At 42.1% G+C, this 17,425-nt stretch overlaps 1 protein-coding gene across 1 annotated transcript; it reads left to right on the top strand.

Moving 5' to 3' along the window:
• Positions 1-9,121: 9,121 nt before the first annotated feature.
• LOC121848856 (T-box transcription factor T-like) lies at positions 9,122-16,950 on the top strand (the record flags this gene model as incomplete). Its single annotated transcript, XM_042334032.1, is given in 4 exon segments — positions 9,122-9,321; positions 14,593-14,612; positions 14,615-14,856; positions 16,786-16,950. Coding segments are annotated over 4 exon segments (627 nt in total), but the record flags the coding sequence as incomplete, so codon positions are not given.
• Positions 16,951-17,425: the final 475 nt, after the last annotated feature.

The following is a 17,425-nucleotide window of genomic DNA, read 5'->3' as shown; positions in this document are numbered from 1 at the left end:
CCCCGCCATCATTATTATATTATTATTATCATTTGGGTAGAGCAAGGGTGACACCTGCTGGTTACAGTTGTAGATTATACTATAGGATCTATGGCACTGCATGTGAATTGGACCTCTCCAACAGCTAACCACTGTTTAGCAGATAACTGAGAAAGCATTTTGGAATCTAAATTCTGACCTTCCCCAATTACCACACCATTATTTGAGAGCCGAGTCGACTAACCAGGAAATTCACAGATGAGAATTATATGTTGCCGTAATCAGTGGACTGGCTATGCCCCACACAACAGCCCTTTAGCTCTTTGCTGTACTCAATTATCTGTTTAGGTAACAGGTGGGAGCGTAAGCTGTGAGGATGACACACGAAGAATGCAAAGGGAAATAGGTGAGTGGGCAAGAAGGTGGCAGATGGAGTATAATGTGGGGAAGTGTGAAGTTATTCACCTAGGTAGTAAAAATAGAAAAGCGGATTATTTTCTGGAGGGGGAGAGAGTAGGTAGTGTTCAGAGGGATTTGGGCGTCCTTGTACACCATTGCCAAAAAGTTAGTATACAGATACAGCAAGCAACTAGGAAAGCTAATGGCATGTTGCTGTTTGTTGCAAAAGAGTTACAGTACAAGAGTAGGGAAGTCTTGTTCAGTTGTAGAAGGCCTCAGTGAGACCGCGCCTCGAATATTGTGTGCAGTTTTGGTCTCTTTATTTAAGAAAGGACATATTCGCCTTAGAGAGAGTGCAGCGTGGATTCACTAGGTTGGTTCCTGGGATGAGGGGGTTGATCTACGAGGATAGGTTGAGTAAACTAGGCCTATATTCTCTAGAATTTAGAAGAATTAGAGGTGATCTTATAGAAACCTATAAGATTCTTAAGGGTCTTGACAGGGTAGATGCCATGAGACTGTTTCCCCTGGTTGGAGAATCTAAAACTAGGGGTCATAGTCTCAAGATTAAGGGTCAGCCTTTTCAAACTGAGTTGAGGAAACATTTCTTCACTCAGAGGGTAGTGAACTTGTAGAATTCTCTACCCCAGAAGGCTGTGGATGCTCAGTCCTTGAACATATTCAAGAATGAAGTTGATAGATTTCTAAAGGATGGAAGGATTAAGGGATATGGGGATAGGGCGGGTAAACGGAATTAGGTTAGAAGATCAGCCATGATCTTATTAAATGGCGGGGCAGGCTCGAGGGGCCGAATGGCCTACTCCTGCTCCTACGTCTTAACTGCTTTAAACACTTGATTGATGCAAACAAAGTTGCAACTTAAAAAAAACGAGTGGGTGCCAGACAAATGTAAAAAGGTAATATCCCAGTTTTTAAAAAGTTAAAATGTGAACTATGAACCTAGGAAGTGTAGGTCCGTTTGATTTGACATCCTATAGAGCATGTGTGTGTGTGTGTATGTTTTGGGGGAGGGATGGGAATACATTGATTTAACAACTTTAAATTCAAATACAATAAAAAAAGTCAGTAAGTTGTAAGTGAAATTAAATTGTTGATTTTCAAAAGTAAACAAATTGGCTTATTTAATTCATATCAGTGGTTGGGTAGGAGAGAATCAAACCTTAAAAGTTATAGAGGATATAGAGATGCTTCGGCAAGTGTGTCACCTTTGTGCTTACAGAGGATGGCTGCAAGATTAACCAGGAGCTTGCATCTGTCTGTTGTGGACATTAAAGATCTTATATCACTATTTGAAAAAGAGAAGAGATTTCTCCTGGTGTCCTGGCCAACAATCTCCCTCCCCTCATCCCCTGCCCACCCAAAATAAAAAATTGGTTATTCAATTTATTGGCTATTTGGGGGACATTTCTGTGCACAAATTGGCTGCCACGTTTGCCCACAAAACACCCAGCCACAACTCTTTACATTAAATGCCATGAAGTGCTTTGAGATATCCTCCTGATTTGAAAGGCACTATACCACATGTAAAGATTATTATAAGAGGTTGTAATAGCATTTGACATAGCGCCTTATCACATAATTGAGCCGTCTCAAGGCGCTTCACAGGATATATTGTAAAGTGGACTGACAGTGTATTTTGTGGGTGAATCAAGGGAGCCAATTGCACACAGCAGTGTCGCACAAACAGTCGTGGATTGAGTAAGCTTTTTTGGGGGTGGGGGCCTTATTACTTGCCTACGGTTTTGCCCAGCCCAGGAATCGAACCCGGGTCCTCACACGTGTGAGCCACCTGCGTAACCACTAAACTACAGGACTCCACACGAGTTAGAGAGAGAGACAGACAACATATGCACGATCGTGTGCAAGTTAGAGAGGACTCACAGTCACGGGTTCGGAGAGAGGAGGGGAGAAATGCTAGTATTAGCAGAAAAAGTGATGGTGAACAATAAATAATAAAGGATTTCTGGTAGAAACTATCTGTAAAATTACTTGTTGAAATAATGTGACATTACCGGATCTGAGGTGCGAGGATCAATGTTGTACAATAAACCACAGTTACCTAGGGATTGTTTTAAAAAAAATTAAAATGAAACCTTTGGTAGCAGTTCCAAGATGTCATTCATTTGTAGTGATTGCATAATAGGTAAAGGAACCTTTGCACTCATGACCAAGATGTTTTGAATGAAAGGCTTCTGCTGCAATACTCATCTGAAATTTGAAGAAACCTAATCTACGATAAGTCATTTTAAGTCTTATAATCCTAGGGTGCCGTCTTCCTTTGATTAAAATTGAGATTAGGCAGATGGCTATTTTAGTAATTCAATTATATCTTCATCCAGTGCAAAGCAACCTGACGCTTTAAATTGCTGACAGTATTGTACTGACTGGGAGATTGGGTTTCTGCAGCCTTCTGGTACATTCAGCACAGTTTTCTGCTTCAGATGATTTGGATAATGTGCAGGAGATGGAAATATTCATCAAATGTTGTCAGTTAATACCTCTTATTAGTTGTTCAAAGCACCTGTTGATGTATAGATTAAGACATTTAAATTAATAACTGAGGGAGACGACATCACTCAGACCATGTTTATGACCTTGTGCAATCATTTAACTTTTCCCCATCTTAAAAAATGGATATTTCTCGTAATTATTTTAATTTAATTTCTTTACATTCTAACATTGGGATCCAACCTGTGATATTTATTAACAGATCCTTAATTGGAATCCTATTTGAATTCTCTTTCACAGTAGATCACATTAGAGCAGAACTTATAGTGAGTTGGTGTGACCCACTTCAGTGACTGTAAGTTTTATGTAACTCAAACTCCTTATTGGGAATGTTATTAAGAAATATTATAAATTAGTAATTAATTATCTGTTATGCACATTGCAGTAAGTGTTCAAGCCAATTCTCAGTGCCAACCAGATCTGCCATTATAGCACCTTGCGCTAAGTCAGAGGAAGTGAGTGCAATAGTGTTTGAGCAATATAATAATAATCCTTACATTAAATATAGCAATTTATCATGTTGTTGAGATGTCTCAAAGCAGTTCACAGAATATACTGTAAAGTGAATTGATTGTAGATTTTTGTAAGCAAAACGCGGCAGTGAACAGCAGTGTCCCACAAATAATCGTGGATTGAGTGAACCAAGTTATTACCCCCAAAATTGATCCACCAATTGGCTAACAACTGGGTTCCTATTTACTGCTAGGTAAACAGAGGCTCATGGAGTAAGGAAACTTGCCTAAGGTTTTGCCACTCCTGGGAATCTAACAATGGGATGTAGTTATTATTCTTTGCATGTTCAGTGGAAAGAGGGACAGCAATCTCAATATTGTATGTCATTACTGCAATTTTTCCACATGCCTTTTGTTGAGAATTCAACATGTAAGTAAAACCCTAGATTTTCTTTTGAGAACATTTCTTGTTTCATGGGTCTGAAACCCGCTGTCTATTGTGGTTGTCTAATCTTCACTTTGAACTATTTGCTGAGAATGGTCATAAAATATTTCTTTATCTTCACCTGAATTGTTACTTGTTGCCTCCAGATGCCATCTTCCTTGCTTACTATTCTTTCCAACTGTTGTTTATCACAACTATCTTGTATAGGACATGGAGTCCTGTAGCTCAGTGGTTAGAGCACTCGCTTTGCAAGTGAGAGACCTGAGTTCTATTCCAGGCAGGTCAGGGCGAAACCTTGGGCAAGTTTCCTTACTCCACACAGAGCCTAATAATAATCCCTTCAAAAACCAAAAACAATAATAAATTGGTCATTTTCAATCTACGACTGTTTGTGGGACATTGCTGTGCGCAATTGGCTGCCGCGTTCGCCCATAAATATACAGTCAATTCACTTTGCAGTATGTTCTGTGAAGCGCTTTGGGACATCCTCCCGACGTGAAAAGCGCTATATCAAATGCAAGGATTATTATTATTATTATTTGTATAGGACCTTGCTCTGATTGGATTTAATTGAAAAGGGCAGCATACCCCATCATTCAATCAAGAAAATATTAAATGTTTTTCAGAAATTATCCCAAATACATGTAAGTGTAAACATAACTCGGTTCAATATGGGAGTGTGAATGAATCACCACCCTTTGTCCAAGGTCTGGCTGAAAACCTAAAAATGCATCTCCAATGTAAATACTTTGTTTACTCTATTCGGTGAGTTAGATATAAGTTTTGCACGGTGATCTGAAAAGTGAACAGAAAAAATAGTTTGGGAATATTTCATTAGTGTTTGAGATGGGATTTTCCAGAACCCCAAGATGTGGCCTTTGGTTTGGTCTTTGTTAAGTAGATGAACAAAGTGCTACCACTCGAGCAAATCCCTGATTTATTCTGGGGCAATATTTGAACTTGTGTGTTTTTTTTAAATCTCTTCAAGTTACATGACTATTTTCTAGAGTTTCTTTACATAAGCTTTTCCTCCACACAATCTAACTTCCTTGGGGCATTGTGTCATTTCTCATCCTCCCTCCCTTTAATACAGAACTATTAATACGAGATATCGCTATTGTATACAGGATGAGAGAGGAAGATAAAATGACCCATGAGGAAATTAACTTTTAAAAAGAAAAGGCCAGGTGCACTTTTATTGGCCATGTGGCAGAAAATTAAAAGCTTATTTGAAGGTACACATGCACCTTCAAATGCCAATATCAGGTTAAAATAATTTGATAGATAAATATGACTTCTTAATTTAAAACAATGCCTCTTGCCAGCACTCTTTGCACTCTTCAAAAATGAAACTAATCATGGTTAACAAGGTTATATTATGTTACATATATTTGTAGTTATAAACTCTCAGTATAGTCATCTTAATAATAAATAATCCTTGCATTTGATATAGCGCTTTATCATGTCTTCTAGATGTCTCAAAGCGCTTCACAAAATATACTGTAAAGTGAATTGATTGTATGTTTTGTGGGCTAAACAGAAGTTCATTTTTCACATTTTTCCTTCTCCCGATGAACGACTGACAATTTTGTCACAAAATTGTTTGATCGACAAATTTGGGAACTCATAATTTGATGCAAATGTCTGTCCCGTGAATAATTCCAGATTAGTGAATATTTTGGGTACTTTGCAAGCTGTTTGCCTAATGTGAATCGACCGGACACTGTAAATTTGTTGGGCTGGAGATAAGGAAGGGGGTTGACAACATTGGAGCAAATTGTTTCCTCCAATGGTTAAAATGGCTGAAGCTGCTTCAGTAGTTTTTTGCAATTAAATAGTTTCTGATTGTTTCCGAAGTCCTTTACCCTGAAGTTTCTTTAACTTGCTATGGATCTAGAAAATTACAGAATTAATAAAGCTTTGCTACACACGAACCAAAATGAGTATTCAGTGATGTAATCGTATCAATGTGAAGCTACTCATTTGCCTTCTCTAATTTGGTTAGCTGAAAAACAATTTTTTATATATATATATATGTATATATATATGTATGTGTGTGTGTGTGTAAGTGAACAAGTTGGTAGTGCTGTGTTCTCTGAGTCAGAAGTTTGTAGGTATAAGACCAACACCTTGACTTTGAGCCCATAGAATCCCTGGTGACATTTCAACGTAGCGCTGGGGTGCCCTATATTGTTCGAGGTACTGTCCTTTGTATGAGACATTAAACTGACATGCATATTCAGGCGGATATTAAAGATCCCTTGGTACTACTCGAAATGAGAAGGGGGTTTCTTCCTGTGTTCTGACCCAACAATCCCCCAAATAAAATTGCTCATCCACTTCTTGGCAGTTTGTGGGACATTACTGTAGGCAAATCGGCTGCTGAAATTGCCTGCAAAATACACAGTCACTACTTTGCAGTGATTCCTGTGAAGCACTTGGAGACATCTTCATGACATGAAAGGCACTATAACAATTTTTTATTGTAAGGTGTCATGTATTCGAGTACCTACACGACTGTGAATATCTAAATATATATACAGTACCATAGCTGAAATCCTCTAAAAGTGGATGAAACGGAAAGACATTGTAGGTTCTTTTAACCAAAGTTGCGGAACAATTTAAAGTAATCAGATATATTTCAGCCAGCTCAGTTCAACTCACGCTGGTTTCCTTATGAAAGCAAAGTCATTATCTTTGTGAATAATTTCACCTTTCAAATTCATCTGGTTTCACCACAAGACCTGACAGATCACGAGAAAAGTTGCACCTCACTTCTCGGGGAGAAACAGCTGACAAAAGGAGAGTTCAGTACATTATAATAACTATGCCATTAAAAAGTATACCATTAAACCATTAAAAACGGCTGTCATCAATCCTATCCTCAAAAAACCCTCCCTGGACCCATCATTGCTTTCAAACTACTGTCCCATCTCCAACCTCCCTTTCCTCTCCAAGGTCCCGGAACAAGTTGTTGCTTCCCAGCTTCACTCCCTCCTCTCCCGCCATTCCCTTCACAAACTCCTCCAATCGGGTTTCTGTCCAGCTGCGACCAGGGCTCCCTCTGCCTCCTCGTCCTCCTTGACCTCTCTGCTGCCTTTGACACAGTTGACCACTCTATCCTCATCCACTGCCTCTCCTCTCACCTCAACCTTCATGGCTCTGTCCTTGACTGATTCAAAATGTACCTCTCACACTGCGTCCGCTTCATTTCCACAAATGGCTTCTCCTCTAACCCCCGCACCGTCTTGTGCGGCATTCCTCAGGGGTCTGTCCTTGGTCCCCTCCTCTTCAACATCTACACGCTCCCTCTTGGTGACATTATCCGCAGACATGGGGTCAACTTCCAACTGTACCTCTCTACCTCCACCCTTGACTCCAGGACCATTGCTGTCCTAACAGAATATATCAAGTCCTGGATGAGAGCTAACTTTCTTCAGTTGAACATCACCGGCCGAGGCTCTCCTGCTTGGCTCCTGTTAGCGCCTCCACACCTCAGGCACTGACACCATCACCATCCATGGTTGCACACTCCACCTTGCTAAGCCAGTGCAGAACCTTGGAGCTTGTTTGACCCTCAGCTATCCTTTCCCCCCACATCTGTGCCATGACCCACTCTGCCTTCCCCACCTCCGCAACATCACCCAGCTCCGCCATTGTTTCACACCACAGGCCGCCGAAACCCTCATATACGCTTTCATTACATTGAGTCTTGACTATGCAAGCTCCTTGCTTGTCGGCCTCCCCAACTCCTCCCTCCACAGGCTACAGATCATCCAGAACTCTGCAGCCTGTATCCTCTCCCACACCAGGCTCCGCGACCCTATCACCCCCATCTTCGCCCGACTCCACTGGCTTCCCATCACACAGAAGATACAGTTCAAGATCCTGGTCCTCACCTTCAAAGCCCTCCATGGTTTTATTCCCCCCTATCATCCTGCCAGCTCCCTCCACTCAGCGGACTCCAGCCTGCTTCACGTCCCCCGCCACACCCACCCCGCCATTGGTGGCCGGGCCTTCTGCCACCCTACCCCCACCCTCTGGAACTCCATCCCGCCGTCCCAACGTCTCGCCCCCTCCCTTGCCTCCTTCAAGACCCATCTCAAAACCCTCCTCTTCCACCGTGCTTTCGATCACTCTGTTTCCCCCCCATCCTCCCCCCGGCCTCCACCCTCCCCAATATCAAACCCCAGCTCGGGTCGGAAACACCGACTGTCCGGTGCGTTTGGGACGTCCTCTCGACGTGAAAGACGCCACGCAAATGTAATTTTTGGTTTGTTTGTTGTTGTTGTCGTTGTTGTATACTACATTTTAGCAAAGCCCTGGCTCGCCCTCTACACTGTGCATTAAAAAATAGTTGAATGGAAAAAAATTGCGCTCCATCCAATAGCTGGCAGAGAAGAAAACCAATGGCGATTCGGCTGAACGTCATCACACAGGATCACATGGCGAAAAAGCAATTAGAGTCAAGTTTATTTTTAGTCCTGCAATGGCTGGGGTCCACTCATTATTTGGAATATTCACAGTCAATGAACAAGCAAGGGACTGACTGCGAGGGTGTGCTTTGCCCGACTTTGCTTCTCGTTTGAATTTTCGTTCGTTCAAGGCTTGGCTTTAAGCTTTGCAACACACATACATACAACACACACACACATACATACATACATACATACATATATGCACACACACACACACACACACATACATACATACATACATACATATATGCACACATACACACACATACATATATGCACACATACACATGTATGCACATACAGGTTGATTGGGTTGTTTTACTGTAGGTGATTGTGTGTGTGTGTGTGTGTGTGTGTGTGTTTGAGGGGAGGGGAGGGGGGGGAGTGTTTCAGCTGCTTTTTTTTGGAGAGGGAGGCAAGGAGAAAGTTTCAGTTGGTTTTTTTTCGGGGGGAGGGGAGGGGGAAAGTATTTCAGCTGTTTTTTTTTTGGGGGGGGGGGTAGGAGAGAAAGGGAAAGTATTTCAGCTGTTTTTTTGGAGGGGAGGGAAGGGGAAAGTGCTTCAGCTGGAGGGAGGGTGGGGGTAGGGGGGGGAGGGTGGAATTTGGAGGGGTGAGTGGTGGTGGTGCAGGAGAAGAGGTGGCAAAGTGTTTCAGTTGTTTTTTTTTGGGGGGGGGGTGGGGGTGGTGGGAGGTAGGGGAAGGGGGAGGGAAAGGGGACAGTGTTTTAGCTGGGAGTGGAGGGGAGTGGGGAGGGGGTGCTTTTGGTTGGGAGGGGGTGGGAGAGAGAAGAGAGAGAAGAGAGAGAGAGAGAGAGAGAGAGAGGAGGTGGCAAAGTGTCTCAAGTCATGACCCAGCCTCACAGCAGGAGCAGCGAGCACCGGGTGGCTCGCCTGTTGAGCGCCGTGGAGAGTGAGCTGGTGGTCGGCAGCGAGAAAGGCGACCCCACGGAAAAGCAGCTGAAAGTGGCTCTGGAGGAGTCGGAGCTGTGGCAAAAATTCAAGCGGGTCACCAACGAAATGATCGTCACCAAGAACGGGAGGTCAGTGGAGAAGGGGAGGAGGAGGGGGGAGGGAAGGGAGGTGGGGGTGGGGGTGGGGGGGGGTCCGTTTTTGTAGCCCGAAGTGGTTGGGGGTTTGGGGTTGGGTTGTGGGGGTAAGAGAGAGAGAGAGACTGAGATGAGAACCAATGCAACTTCTTTCAAGAGCTGTCTGCGATGTTCCTAGTGATTGCTTTTTTGCATCCCAACCCCCCCCCCCCATCCCCACACCACCCCACACCACCCCCCCATCCCCCCACCCACCCCACCCACTGCTTCGGAAAAGCTGGGAAATATAACGCCAAAGAAGATCAAGTCAATGGATCACTTAGTCATTGATGGGGATTCTGTGAATCACAGATAAATAATGTGCAAAAGAATAGGTCCGTCGGTCCTGGACGATGACTTGTGTGAATGTCACCCACTCCTCTGGTCGAGAGATGTTGCCGTGAAGGTGATTCACTGGAGAGTGCAACTTCTTTGTGAAGGCTTTGGGGATGTGTGTGTCAGTTTCAATGCAGAGATGCGGGTCCAACAAAGTAAGACCTCGAGCCAAGAAAAAAAAATCAATCAATCAATCAATAATAATAATAATAATAATAATAATAATAGATAAGTAAATCAACGAGTGAGGCGTTTTGTTTTCCATCTTTTGCAAAGCAGTGGGGGGGTTTGGGGGGTGCAAGCGACCATCGGGGAGGATTTCAGTACTTTATTTTTCATTTTCGCTCAGTCGGGTGTTTTCGGTGGGAATCGAGCAAGGGGTCGGGGGGGGTGTGGGGGGGAGAGTGTGTGTTTTTTGTAAAAAAAAACTAAAATAAGGTCTTCGCTGAGAAATGCTTTGAGCATTCAAGTACGTTTCACGTAAGGCACCGAGTTCACAGCCAAACGCTGGTCACATTCGCTAATTTTAGGTCATATCGTTGCAATTGCATCTCTCCCTCTCCATCCCCCCCCCCCCCCCACCCCACAACCCCCCCAACCCCACCTCTCTCTCTCTCTCTCTCTCTCTCTCTATCTCTCTCTCCCTTCCCCAGTTCCTAATCTTTTCAGCAAACTTTGCTTTGTGCAATCCTGTTTGGTTGTGTCTTGTTTCTATGTGTGTGTGTGTGTGTGTGTGTGTGTGTGTGTGTGTGAGAAAACTTCAACGGTGGGACCTTTTACCAGTTATAGTCATTGTATTTTGATCGTGGAGGTCTCACACGTGTTTTTTTTTAAAAAAAATCACAGTGCAATATTCACACTTTCCGATGACAGGCGTACAGTTAGTTTCCCATTCTCAGTCTCCTCTCTTGCTCCCCAGTGCCCTCTTCCTCCTTGTACAGTTTTCCCATATAAACGCCCCTTGATCAGTCGGGATTGATGAGATTAGCGTTATGAGAACGCCAGGATAATAATAATAATAATAATAACAATAATAACAATAACAATAATAACGATAGCATTACTTACAGATCCCAGTTCTGGAGACATTGGTCCAGGTATTTTGGTGCAGGTTTGTAAATCCCTGACGTGCTGGGGGATGCAAACTGGAATTGTGTTAATTCAATTTGACAGCAAACACACACACACACACACACACAATCACACACACACACACATACACACACACACATGCAATCACACACACACATACACACACACACGCAATCACACACACACACACATACACACACACATGCAATCACACACACACACACACACGCAATCACACACACACATGCAATCACACACACGCAAACACACACCGAATTGCAGCTCAGCAAAGGAAAAATCCTGCACGCGTTATCCCATCTGGAAAATCGCAACGATATTTCACGGTGGGGGATGAATCTGCAGCGCGTTTATTACGCGCAGTACGAAAACAAGACGAAAAGGGGCCGCTTTGCAACACGATCTATTTTACCAGAAGGACGTCGCGTTGTCACCTGTGCGGTGATCTCAAGGTTGTTTTTTTTTTATATTGAGGTTCAGTGAGTGTGCAATAGGGGGTTATGCCGAACCCTTCCTCTGCAAACCAACGTACCTCTGAACCACCACATACATTACTGTCGATCAACGGGCGCAACGTTCAAGTGTGTTGTGACTTAAATTCATTGGAGCGACACCGACTGCAAAATCCGTTTAAAACCGACGGATTCCGTGTTCAATTTTAAGAGTGATACAGATCGAAGCAATGACCTCAAGCAAAAAAAAATCAATAAAAATCAATTGTTTATTCTCAACAACCTGAAATATAATATAATATAATATGTAATGTAATGTCAATCGGCGTAAAGCCTCTTAATATTCGCTAAATTTCTTTTTTTTAAAAAAAAGCTAACATTTTTTACGCCTTTGGGACAACGAACAGAACCGCAACTGGGAGACTCGCGATAAAACGGTCCTGTTGAAAATCGCAGCGTTTTGCCCCCAAAATAATATGATATAATAATAATAATAATCCTTGCATTTGATATAGCGCTTTTCACGTCGGGAGGACGTCCCAAAGCGCTTCACAGAACACACTGTAAAGTGAATTGACTGTATATTTGTGGGCGAACGCGGCAGCCAATTGCGCACAGCAATGTCCCACAAACAGTCGTAGATTGAAAATGACCAATTTATTATTGTTTTTGGTTTTTGGAGGGTTTATTATTAGGCTCTGTGTGGATTAAGGAAACTTGCCCAAGGTTTCGCCCTCTGCCTGGAATTGAACTCAGGTCTCTCACTTGCAAAGCGAGTGCTCTAACCACTGAGCTACAGGACTCCACAAATAATACCTTGTTCCAAGTTTTATGGCTTGGGTTTTGCAGGAGTAAGAGAAATAAATGCTTTGGGTGGTGGTGGAGGGTCTCTATTAAAAGTCATCGTTTTTTTGGGGGGGGGGGGGTGGTGGGCAAATGTGTCGGTGCTCGAGAATATTAAAAAATATTCTTCTGCACTTTGAGCCCAGCGTTTCCCCCCCAAACCGAGCAGAGCGAACCAGGGGATGAGCAGACGAGCTTCCCTGTAGGCTTTTCCCCAATACACTGCCCTTAGGGAACCCTCAGAGAGAGAGAGAGAGAGAGAGAGAGAGCTCACCTCGGTGTGATTTCCCTGTGTGATATTTGTTGTTGTTGTTGTTGTTGTTGCTGTTGTTGCTGTTGCCCCTCTGACACTGTCGATTTTCCGCTGTGGAGTTTGCAAGGAGGAACTTGGAAGAAGTCGCCCAACGCCATGTGAGAGCCAAAAGAGAGAGGGAAGAGGACTTGCATCCCATTTCCAGGATAGCAGGAAAGGGATAGCGCTGTGTTCCAGATCAGGGGCTGATCTGACGCCATCCCCAAAATTGGGCTCCGAAGCGATCGTACTGATCCCTCCGAAACCCCCAAAACAATAATAAATTGGTCATTTTCAATCCACGACTGTCTGTGGGACATTGCTGTGCGCAATTGGCCGCTGCGTTTCGCCCACAAATATACAGTCAATTCACTTTACAGTGCGTTCTGTGAAGCGCTTTGGGACGTCCGCCCGACGTGAACAGCGCTATATCAAATGCAAGGATTATTATTATTATTATTGTTATTATTATTATTATTATTATTAGCATACAGTAGCTGCCCACTGGAGCTGTCTTCTCTAATTCCAACCCTCCCTTTGCACTCTCCTCCCAAATTCATGTCTTCATTCATCCAAGTCTTTATTTGATTCCCTTTCAAAGGATGTGACCGTCTGGGCGTCAACTCGTAGTCAAAAAAAAAAGCATTTGGGCTTCCTGAACAACCCTTTTGCGTGAAAAAAATTTTTTTTTGGTTAACCTCCTCTTATGTTTTTCTGCTAATCTTCTTTGTTATGATGATGGTGAACGACGGCGACTAATAGCGGTGAATAATAATATTTATGACTGCTTAATAATGACGTGGGTGCAGTGATGAGTGATAGTAACAATGATAACGATAATAGTTATAATAATGATTATAATTATAATAACGCGGAGGCTACAGTGTGTTGGTTTCTCCTCCAACCTTCTCCCCTCCTGGGGGTGATTGAATCTCTTGTCCCTTTCATCGGCCTCTCCTTTTGGCACAGAGAAATGCTTCGTTTATGCGAGAGATATTTATTTCAAATTGACCAAATAATCCACTCTGACGCTAACAGGATGGGAGAGGTGCAGCCCCAGTCGCTGGCTGTATTCGTAATAATATAATACTATATTAGATACTATAATAATATAATTTTATTATTATTATTATTATTTTATTATAGTATGAATTATCATCGAGGATTATTGCTATTATGTAATATTATGTAATAATATAATAGCAATAATCCTGGATGATAATTCATGCTATAATAAAATAATAATTAATAATAATAATAATAATAATTCGTAGCCTGGTTGTGGGAATATCTGAGCAGAAACACAGGTCGCTTTGCGGAATTAAATGCCCCCAAAACATTTCTGTCTCAAACCTGGTCGCTCTTTTTCTGCCCTCGTTTGCACTGGATGGGGACTTCTGATCCCATTGCTGAACGGTTCCCACGGAACTCTCCCCCACTCCCCCTTTCCTGCCCTAAACGGCGTTGCTCCGAAGGTTGGAATTACACAGGAAAAACCCCGAGAGTCAGAGCCAGAGTCAGAGTCGCTCTCTTCTATTGAGAGGGGAAAAAAAACACAGGTGCTTTTTTTTCGTGTTTTTCAGTGAAATGATCGTTATGTGTTTCCCCAAAGAAAGGTTTGTTTTTTAACCTTCTCTCTCTCTTTCTCTCTCTCTCTCTCTCTCTTTCTCTCTCTGTTATCTGCTTTCTCTCTGTCTCTCTTTCTATCTCTCTTCTCTCTCTCTCTTTCTCTCTCTATCTCTATCTGTATCTGCTTTCTCTCTGTCTCTCTTTCCATCTCTCTCTCTCTCTCTCTCTCTTTCTATCTCTCTCTTTCTCTCTCTCTCTCTCTTTCTTTCTTTCTTTCTTTCTTTCTTTTTCTTTCTTTCTTTCTTTCTTTCTTTCTTTCTTTCTTTCTTTCTTTCTTTCTTTCTTTCTTTCTTTCTTTCTTTCTTTCTTTCTTTCTTTCTTTCTTTCTTTCTTTCTTTCTTTCTTTCTTTCTTCTTTCTTTCTTTCTTTCTTCTTTCTTTCTTTCTTTCTTTTCTTTCTTTCTTTCTTTCTTTCTTTCTTCTTTCTTTCTTTCTTCTTTCTTTCTTTCTTTCTTTCTTCTTTCTTTCTCTCTCCTCTCTCTCTCTCTCTCTCTCTCTCTCTCCCTCCCTCTCCCCCTCTCTCTCTCTCTCCCCCCTTCTCTCTCTCCCCCTCTCCCTCTTTCAGGCGAATGTTTCCAGTCCTTAAAATAGCGTCTCTGGTTTGGATCCAAACGCCATGTACTCATTCCTGTTGGACTTCGTGGTCGCTGATAGCCATCGCTGGAAGTATGTGAACGGCGAGTGGGTACCTGCGGGCAAACCAGAGCCCCTGACCCAGAGCTGCGTTTACATCCACCCGGACTCCCCCAACTTCGGGGCGTATTGGATGAAAGCCCCCATCTCTTTCAGCAAAGTCAAGTTGACCAATAAAGTCAACTGCGGTGGACAGGTAAGGCAAGTCGCTGCTGCTGCTGCTGCAAACTCCCTCTGGTTTGCAACGACAAGCCAAGTGCAATTACGAACACACCAAAAAAAAAGGGCGCATTAATTAATGTATTATAGTTATCCCTCTCTCAGCCCCACTCTGCTCATGTCGCCCCTATTGTTGGATGGGAAACCAAACGCAAACAAGAATTAAAAAAAAAAAACCCACACACAGGTCTAATTGAGACTTTCAGAGTTTAATGGACATCGCGTTGTACTCAGCAAACAACCACCCCCCCCCCCCACTACCCAAAAAAAAAAGGTTTTTTTTGTTTTGTTTTGTGGGCTGAGAGATCTCGCTGTGTGTACGACTCCAGGGTTATGTTTTTTTTTAAAAAAAAACCCCGCTTTGTAATGAGTTTTAGTCATTGATGTTTTCCTTGGCACAGAGCTGTCAGTTGCCTCCTGAAATTGCCTTAAACAAAAGTGAGTGCTTTACATGCAATTAGATAATTAGAGTTGTTTTGCAATTATCAATCATCACATGAAATTAACGGCTTATCCCTTTTAGACACCTCTCCCCCCCACCACCACCCCCACCACCACACACACACACACACACAACAACAACCAACTTGAAAGTCTGGAATACATTTATTATGGGATGACTCTGCCCCACTTAATTCTAATACAAAGTTGGAGGTCTTAACTGCTGTAAAAATAATTAGCAGCTGGCAAAGGGCACTTATCCCGAATTAATGGAATACAACAATTTTCAGATTTGAAACAAAATCGTGCACTGCATTTCCCTTTCATTTCCCTTCTTTCATTTCGATAAGTTGCCTTTATGCACAGGAACATAGGGACTGCTGGACCAAAAAAAAGACCAAGGTCCATCTCGACCACGTTCTTGCATCCTGGTAGTCGAAAGCTACAGTAATAGATATGTTGATAGCAATTAATACACATATATATATATATATATATATAATAATAATCCTTACATTTGTTATAGAGTCTTATCACATCACTGAGATGCCTCGAAGCGCTTCACAGAATATACTGTAACGTGAATTGACTGTGTATTTTGTGGGTGCAACACAGCAGCAAATTCCGCATAGCAGTTATACACACATATATATAATATATATATAAATAATGCTTTGGAACATCCTCCCTCCTGATGTAAAAAAGTGCTGTACAAATGTAAATTTGTATTGTTTTGTGTTATACAAATGTATAGAGTTGTCAAATCCTTCATAGCTTCCTATTTTTCTGTTCTCTTATATTGTTTGTGGGATGTCTGTGCTAAGGAATAGAAAGTATAACATCTCATTTGGGTCTACATTTACTCTATTAACACAGTGTTTCAGAGTATTCCGAATGCACCAAATTCAAATTATTGAATTCAGACTCAGCTTTGATGCTGATTTTCTTTAGGCTCTTTTAAGCAACAAACCAACAAAATCCTACTTTAATTTAGCAATAAATTATATTAATCCTTGTGTTTAATATAATAATAATAATCCTTGCACTTGATAGAGCACCTTATTCTGTGAAGTACTTTGAGATGTCGCAACAATGTGATAAGGTGCTATATCAAATGCAAGGATTATTATCATTATCATCATTATGATCATGTTATTGAGACATCTCAAAGAGCTTCACAGAATATACTGCAACGTGAATTGACAGTATATATTTTAATATACACACAGCACCACTTAATATCATCAGGACCTCTGAAAGAGCTTCACATGATTTTGTGTGAATTGTACATGTATTTGTCATTAGAGTAAGTGTAAATCCAGGTATTTTTCCACTTGTCACTCGTTCACAGCATTAAGCAGTGTCCAGAAGGATACAACAATTAAAAGTATTCTACGTGGGTAAAAATCCTGTAAGTAAAGTCAGGATTGTTAACTTACACTTTGTCTTCCTTTTTTTCACACAGGTAATTCTAAATTCTCTGCACAAGTACGAGCCTCAGATTTATATAGTGCGACTGGGAGGTCCTCACAGGATGATTTCCAATCACTTTTTCCCTGAAACTCAGTTCATCGCAGTGACTGCATATCAGAATGAGGAGGTCAGTATCACACAAGAACATCATTGTTGACACATAACCCTTTTCCTGTCATTTATATAATAAATAATAATAATAATAATCAATAATAATATCATAATCCTTCCATTTGATATGGCGCTTTATCATGTCTCTAAAACATTTCAAAGTGCTTTACAGGATATACTGTAAAATTGATTGACTGTGTGTTTTGTGGGTGAAACGCGGTAGCCAGTTTGCGTACAACAATGTCCTACAAGTGAATTATGTGAGTTCAAAGTCCTGATATGGGGCATTGAACCCACAACCTTCTGACTCAAGAGGCAAGAGTGCTACCAACTGTGCCAGGTAGACCCATAGCTATCATTGACCTCCATCCTTAATCCTGTCTTCATATCTCCAATCGGGATCTCTGCGTAGCAACCAGGGCACAGCTTGGTTGATCATCCCTTTCGTAAGCAAGGACTGACTTAGGTCCCGGCTCTCTTGTGTATAACAAGCGGGGTTAAGCTGTTGTGTCCGGGTCTTC

This window comes from Callorhinchus milii, unplaced genomic scaffold, assembly GCF_018977255.1.
Source record: "Callorhinchus milii isolate IMCB2004 unplaced genomic scaffold, IMCB_Cmil_1.0 Scaffold4, whole genome shotgun sequence".
NCBI classification, from domain to species: Eukaryota; Metazoa; Chordata; class Chondrichthyes; order Chimaeriformes; family Callorhinchidae; genus Callorhinchus; species Callorhinchus milii.
This window is presented reverse-complemented; position numbering and strand designations above follow the sequence as displayed.